This window comes from Miniopterus natalensis, chromosome 4 (genome assembly GCF_054644295.1).
Source record: "Miniopterus natalensis isolate mMinNat1 chromosome 4, mMinNat1.hap1, whole genome shotgun sequence".
In the NCBI taxonomy this organism is placed as follows: domain Eukaryota; kingdom Metazoa; phylum Chordata; class Mammalia; order Chiroptera; family Miniopteridae; genus Miniopterus; species Miniopterus natalensis.
Genome location: NC_142084.1, coordinates 95441312 through 95449313, shown reverse-complemented (window position 1 = coordinate 95449313; position 8002 = coordinate 95441312). Strand labels below are relative to the sequence as shown.

The 8002-nt window shown below is 43.2% G+C and overlaps 1 protein-coding gene across 2 annotated transcripts in view; it reads right to left on the bottom strand.

The window, feature by feature from the left end:
* Positions 1-424: 424 nt before the first annotated feature.
* CPEB4 (cytoplasmic polyadenylation element binding protein 4) overlaps positions 425-8002 on the bottom strand; it is a 51919-nt gene continuing 44341 nt past the window's right edge. For both annotated transcript variants that reach the window (XM_016208784.2, XM_016208785.2), the window contains 5 exons: positions 7090-7179; positions 6603-6721; positions 5979-6093; positions 4684-4865; positions 425-2335 (listed from right to left, as the gene is read on the bottom strand). In XM_016208784.2, the coding sequence (XP_016064270.1) occupies positions 2108-2335; positions 4684-4865; positions 5979-6093; positions 6603-6721; positions 7090-7179 (734 nt within the window). In that variant the 3' untranslated portion in view covers positions 425-2107. The remainder of the gene's footprint in view (positions 2336-4683; positions 4866-5978; positions 6094-6602; positions 6722-7089; positions 7180-8002) is intronic.

Sequence of the window (8002 nt, the reverse complement as noted above, 5' to 3'; positions counted from 1 at the left end):
AAGATATACAAAAGTAGTGCATAACAAATATACATTATGTGCATGACAAAATAAGTTAGCTACAAAAACACTGTACCGAAATTCAGCAGGTCATGTACAAAGGGAGAAATTATTATTCAAAGCTAGTTCTCAAACAGTGTTATTTCTGGTTAGCTCATCACACCTGTTTACTGAGTGGGACCAGCACAACAGCGCACCCCAAGCCACCTACAAGCGTGGAAAAGAAAATGAGGCAAAGGAACATTCCACTCAGGACTATGGAGCTCAGGAGGAAAGGAGAAAAGTCCCTGGGCAGCTACACGGGAGCGGCCCCCGCAGGGCCGCCCGCACCGCGGGGCTTCCCGAAAGCAGCTCCTGCTCGGCCCGGACTGCTGGCCAGCGAGGCCTGGGCTCCGCCCGGAGCGCCACGGGCATGTGGTCCATTAAAGCCTGTGGGGGGAAGGCTGCTCTTCCTAGGGAATGGGCAGGGTGGGGGGCGTCAGCCAGGCGGCTCCACCGGAGTGCTGGGGCAAGTCTTTGGTTTTGAAGGATCCCAGATGGTACTGTTAGGTAGCACAACTAGCAAGATTGCCATTAGATTTTTTTTAATGTTTTGCACACTGATAATAATCCTTTTAATGGTGGATAGGGCATTTAATAAGATCAAGTCAATTAAAATCAAAGTTACTTCCATGAGCAGGGCTTCAAGAGACTATTTTAAATTCACCCCTGAAGCATACTGTTCCACACATAAGAACGCGTTTCCAAGCTAGAATTTTATTTATGAGGAAGCATGCATTACTCGATGAAGGTGGCACTCCAAACACTGACTATGTCCCATGCTCGGTTCGGAAACTGTAACGGTATTTTATTGTATAGGAAGAGGGAGATAAACATACGGAGCTTTGCACAGATTTACACAGTTACTTAGTTCGACAGTGCAGAACACTTTGCAACTACTCGACTTTTTTTTAACTTTTTTTTTTTTTCATTTTTCTATGTTACAACTAAATTACAGGATACCCAGAGTAACTTGAAATCTAAAGGTAAGCCAATCAGCAGCCAATTTGTGTACTGATTTTGTCTTCCAGTTTTGGCTACAAGTGTCCTATAACACAGAATCAAAACGAAATCCTTGAGGTATCTCCAGATCTGGGTGGGTTGTATTTTAATGTCAAAATGGAGAGCACAGGCTGACACCTGATAAGCGTTAGTAAATTAGGATATAGAGTTTCTATAGAGCATCAAAAATAAATGTATGCATTTGTTCTTCGGAGAGGAAATGCTGGTTTTCCCACCAGTTGTCGTCAACTCTAGCTTTGGTAGGTTTCCTGGGGCTGTGACCAGACAAGTAAGTTTAAAAATAAAGAAGTTCACTCCCCTCAGTAGTCAATTTCCCCAATTTTTACATTCTGCATTTTAACAATTGTTTAAAAAAAATAAACCTAGCTCTGCCTACTTGACTGTTTTGTTTCTGACGTGGAAGTAACTTGAGGCAGACTGAAACCACACTCGGCCTCCAAACCCTCACAATGAGCGACAGCGCTGCTTCAATCTTGCTTGTGCACTTGCGTTTGCTTGAACATGCTCCCTCCTGTTAATAATTGTTAACTTCCTCCACTGCTGTTAAAAGCACAAAAAGGGGACGGAAACGGAGAGAGGCAACAGAGACGAAGGAAAAGAAAGAGGCAGAAGCGTTTCCCTGGGGGACAAACTGTGAGGATAGACTAATAGTGTTATTGTTGCATGGTTATTTTAATAAAAGTATTCTTATATGTTATATTATTAACAATAATTTAATTAAAAACCCAAAATACTCTATTGTTTCATTTCTCTCTTAATCTCTCTCTCCTCTAAGAAAGCGTTGCAGGGAGTTTGGACCCTCTTGCGCTCCAGCAAGAGAATCAAACTTCGCAGCAACATGACGGCGACAGGAAAAGGAGGTCATACACATTGTTTCCAGTGACACAAGAATCTACAAAACACCTATATTATAGGCCATTCTTTTCATTATACTACTGGTAAGTTAGGGCGGCTACAAAAGGGCATGCCGGCGTGAAGGGCTGAGGGGCAGGGCTAACAGAAGAGGGCACTTCTCCGAGGCTGGAAGCGAGCCCTGCGCTCTCCTCTAGGTCCAGCGGAATGAAATATGCCGGGGACGGTCGCCGCCCTCCTTCACCAGGGGCTTATGGAACTCCCTGCCAGCGCGAGAATGAATGGCAGCCCAGCAATATTCACAGTAATACTGCAGACAGGTAACATTAGCGCAGAAAAATGGAGCAAACTTCCCCCCGCAACGGGCCCCCTGACATTCATCACACAGCTGATCATCCAAGACGTATGGCTTCACTTCCACCTGCAACCAAAATAAAAGGAGGGAGTTGACATCCCAGCGCCTGGACCAGCTGCTCCTCACCGTGCGCAGTTCCGTCCCTGGCTGAACGCCTGTGCCAGGCGCCCAGAGGAAGGGTCAAGGATTCTCTTACTGAAGTTAAGAGAGTCCACCTTTTGAGAAGCTGCTCAGGTTTTTATACCCATCATTTTACATTTTTCTCATATTAAATCAACACTTTTCAAAGGAAAAAAGGATTACACCAGAAATAAAGTAAAGGCAGTGAGCATTATGAAAGTAAATCCACGGGAGAGTTTTCACAGACACAAACCAGCGTTTTAATTAGTGCTGGATGTTCGTTATGTGTGGAATTGTAGTTTAAACAACCCCAACTAAGAGCTTCCTGTTCCACAAAATAGCACCTCCCTAGTCAGATCCTGACTCCACAGCGCAGCTTCCAAGCTATGATCAGCCTGGGCCGTGGTTTCCAGTCACAGTGCACACATCTTCAGTCAGAATCACAAAGCCACGACTCTGGGACACGAGCTGCAGCCATATTGCCCACAATCCCAAACCCTGCGCTCTTCCTGTCAGTGAGAAGGGTGTGCTTGAGTCTAAAAGCCAAAGGGGCACTTAGGAAACTGGGCCTGTTCCAGTGCTCAATAGGCCGACCTGTCATTGGAACCTCTCAAGTATTAAAAATAGCCTGGCTATTAATTCGCCCCAGAATAGAATGGTTGTTTTTAGTCTTGGAGAGACTCGGGGTTGAAACCCCTCACACCAGACTGTCACTAGCACTGTGCCATCTGGTTCTGATGAGGAGCCCTGAAAAAGATGAGCTGGGAGAGTGACGTGGAAGACAGAGGGGCAGACAGAGCTGGAGCACCATTAGGCTTCTGGCACCAAGGCCCTTCCAGAACTCTCCAGAGAGGCGAGGACACTGGTGGAAGATCTGGGTCGCAGAGGAGGGAAAATTAAGCCTGAAATTCTAATGAACAACCTTCCAACCCTGAAACCTGAGTGGAATGCACAGTGAGGCCAGAGACTGCTGACTCAGATGAACGTAGTTTTTAGTGTGAATGAAACATAGGGGGCATGTCAACATCCACCGTGGCTAACGCTGCACCTTCCTCTGTGCTCACAACGGAATCTATACCTTTCCTTAACCCGTTCACAGTACAGCACAATGGCCACTAGGACCTTAAGTCCTGCACTTCCACTGACACAGAACATACATGAAATGAAGTGTAAGCTGTGCATGTAAACCGCTACCGACTTCACAGTTTCTGCACTGACTCGGGAACAGCACAGTCCGATCAGTCGTTTCTGAGCGCAGAGCCTCGGAGCGCTGGATACTCGGCCAGTGCCGTCTACCCTGAAACAAGGAGCCGACGTGAATGCACGTCGACGCATTGCTTCCTCCACACCCGCAAGGGCTGCCTACGAGAACGTGAGCTGAGCCCAACACTATGCTTCCTCATGTGGCTGACCCACTCCGTGTAAACTCCCGTCTCACCGCAAACTAGGAACCAACCAGATGGCCACTGGCAGGCAGTCACAGACCGCTCTACTGCCAGCCAGTGAACTCTGAGGACAGGCACTTCTTGTCCTTGGCATGAAAACACTCATTGAATGCATGGAGTACAAAGATAAGAAATCAATCTGAGTGCAAAGAAATGAGATACATACATAATGGAGAGTTTCAAATACAGTGCATCAGAAAACAGAGGGAAGCCATCTTTGAGGTTCTCTCCAGCCTTTGATGCAGAAGATAAACCCAACAAAGAGGAATCTCAAGTGCTAAGAACGGTGCCGACCAGCTCCTACCTAGTTTTAGGCAGCAGGATAGGCCACAGATGAAAAGGTTGTGACTTCTACTTAATCTGTTATAATGAAGTATTTCTAAGCCATGCAGACCTAGAAGCATATTTATTCAATCATTTGTTACCTAGTGCCACTGAAAAATAGGGCTTGCTGAGGAAGTCATGTCCCGGGGTGAAAAAAAAAGGTCAGGAGACCTCAAGGACATTCATGTTTGTATACTTGATATCACACAGTAGAAAAGATTTGGTAAATATTGAATGATTGACTATCTGAATAAAAGAACAGATGTAGGTGATAGCTTAGGAAAAATTAAATTGACTCAAGAAAACTGATACAGTGATCTGGTTAGGCTACTCAAAAAATGAGGTGACAGAAAAAATTCCTAGGAAATTCCCAGATGTGTTACAGAGCATACACCTAATTGGTCCTATAGGCGTAACTGTCAGCTGTCAGTTTATTGTCATATAAAATTCCCCCATTCCAATCTTGGTAAAGACATATTTAAAAGGCCATTCCTAGAACTTTCCAGAATGCAGTCTAGGACTTACCCGTTTATCTATCTCTCCATGCTGCAGCTGAACAAAGCGGGCACTGATAGCAGCTATGTAGCTCTGTTGATTAGAGAATGCGACTCGCCCGGCTCCTTTTGGGTATTTCAGCTCAGGGTCCGTATCGATCCCAGCATAGCACACGCCTCCATACAGCCGATCCATTATCATAGCAAGTTCCACTAAATCAGAAAGAGGCAGAGAGGGGATCTGAAATCAGGGAACCTCACCTGGCTCCCCAAGGTTTCATCAAAGCAGTTCATCTGTACTCAGAGCTCAGGTCATTATAATAATTATTAAAATCAAATGTTAATACAACCACTTGTCAATTTATCTTTTAACTAAGGGCGGGGCTCTGCTGGGTATGTTACTTATGTTCTCTTTTAATCTTCACAGCAACCCCATGAAGTAGGTAATAATTTCCTGGGGAAACTGAGGCGCAGAAAGGATGACCAATCTGTCCAGGTCACAGGTGGCTGAGTGGTAGTGCTGGGCTTGGCACCCTGGTCTGTCTGCTCTATACCATGTTGTTGCCATATATTTACTGGTTAACAATGTATGGCTAAATATAAATAATCATTTGTTTGGAGGTCCTTCTAGCTTATTTCCATCAAAATCTTGTTACCTTTCTCCATAGTCTAGCTATTTGCCAATTTTTCTTATAAAAACTTGAAATAATAAATGTGTCATCTATTATACATTACAATTCTGAAACTTCACTCTTGTTCATTTTCTGTTCTTTATCTTACTTACACTATCAAACCTCAAATGAGTTGATTGGGGATGAAATTTCTTCTGTGAGTATTACGCTAACAACACAATACGCTGCTGAGAACCACATTATGTTTCAGAGCCCAGCAAACAGCTGACAAGCAAGCGAGGATGTGGAAACAAACAGTAAACATCTCCACCCAGCATCTATTCTGGAAGGGTGGTGGTGATTTTTCAGATGATGTTGAGAGTGATGGTCATGGGAACTATAAGAAACTGTACTAAGGACTTCGCATTGGTTATCTCACTTAACCCTCAGAACAGCTCTATATAAAGTAGCTACACTTATTACACCATCTGACAGATGAGGAAACTGAGAATTAGAGAAATTAAGTAATCCGTCCAAAACCACTCAACTATTAGTTGAGAGCAGAGCACATGAATTCAAATCCAGACACTCTGATTCTAGAGCTCTCACTGTTAGACATTAATTCAAATGCTTACGGAGACGTTCTGAAAAACTTTTGTAAAGTATGTCTTATGCTAAAAGATAAAGAGGGTCTTTGTTTGTTTGTTTAATCTACCTGCTCGTAAAGGTCGAGGAACACCACCAACAAATATAGTTTTCCGTGGGTCGAGAGGTTGGGAACCATCCATCACAAAGTCACTGTCACTGAGGTTCCAGGGCCGAATCTGTACCTAGGGAGCATGCAAACCCAAATGTCTCACTCTCAGCACGGACAATTTATGGGGAAAAAAAGTTTAAAGTTGTTGCAGAGTATTTTATATTTTTATTTTAAAAGAAATAATTCACATCATTACGAAGCAATAAAGCTGTAAAACTAGAAAAGGTTTAAAAATAGCTTTAAAAAAAGGTTCATTTCATTTTTAAGAGTAAACTGAACAATGGTGGAAATGTAATTGCCTATTATAAGCTAAATCTATTATTCATAGAAAACTCAGCTACTTTATCAAGTGAGTCTTTTAACAGTAAAGATTTTAATTAACCAAAAATTCAATGTCAAAATAATATGCACAAATATCCAGAAAGTCAATGTTAGGAGCCTGACAACAGTGACAAAACTTCACTTCCAAGCTCCTTACAAACGTGTCAATGAACAGGAACATCAAGATATCTGGGGGGTTTTCAAACGGAATAGAGATGGGGGCAGAAACCAGAAGCTATTCTCATGCCAGAGTGCACTTACTGGCTTGTCTTTGATAGTGGGACTTGATACACACAGGTAGAGCTTTCCATCTTCTTCAATGCATGCATCAATGAGAGCCTGCACCGAGCTTTCATCTTGAAAGAGCAGGAATGCATAGCCTGGTGAAAAGGGAAAAAGGATTATATGTTCTCCTAATTTTTCTTGTAATTCTTCAAGAGAAAGCAAACAGAAACTAAAACTAAGGAAGGAAAAAGGAGTTAAAATTTTTAAAAATTAAAACTTAATATTCCTACCTAAAGTCTGATGATCTCAACATTAAGTTCAGTTTGATCTCTTGAAACATTTTTTAGAGTAAAATTAAGTTGGAATTGAAAGTACATATTAAGTTGAAATTTTAAAGGCACTTTGGGAAAAAAGAAATTTAACAATGGGAAATTTTACATTGAAGGTAAACATTTATTTAAAAAATGCTAAACATTAAGCCATAAACCATACACATACATGTGCAATGCATCTTGAGAATTACCTTTCGGAGGGAAGTAGGATTTGCTCTCTGCCTTATGAGGCCAATCCACAATTAAAGGTCCGAAGCGACGGAAACTAGCTGTGATCTCATCTAAAAAACAACAAGCAAAGGAGTCGATTTCAATATTTTTGTGGTCACTTTGGGAAGTAGTTTAGAAAAGACAGTTTCAAATCTCCTATTTATAAGAGCAGTAAAAAGAACTCCATGTCCTTCGTCTCGATGCCCCAACTGTTAATACTGTGCACATTGCCTCTTTCCCCTTCCCCCTCCCACCTGTACCTCTGCATGTCACTCTACCTACCAGTCTGCCTACCCACCTGTCACCTTCTTCTGACATGGTGTTCTATAACCCACAAGGCAACTGCTGTTACCTGCTCAAAACAAGGCCACTGCCTTATGTACTGCTACATAACCCCCTGATCAGGGAAGTCAGTGTGCTACAATGCCCAATTCACAGACTTTCTCCAAGTTTCAAACTACCCCAGCAGCATCTCTTTTCCTTTCTGCCCTAGAACACGAGCTGTGTTTCGATGCCATGTCACTAGGGCATCGGTCTTCTTCAGTCTGGAACAGCTCCTCGTTCTCTCCTGTCTTTTGCACGCTTGACAGTCTTAATGTGTTGGCTATTTACTCCGCAGGACGACTCTCATCATGGCTGTACTGTCTCCTCACAACCATACTCATGCCGTGCATTCCAAGCAGGGTTCCCTCCATAATAATACTGTGTCATCCTATTCTCGCTGGGCATGTGAATTTGATCACCTGGTCAAGTGGCGTCTGCCAACTTGGTGTGTTATCCCCCAACATCACGTTTCCTCACCAACCTTGGCATATGTCAAAGACGTTGGTCTGTACCAGCTACCATGAGAGTCTACATCGTTTTGGAAAATACATAACTGAATTTGGCTGAGGC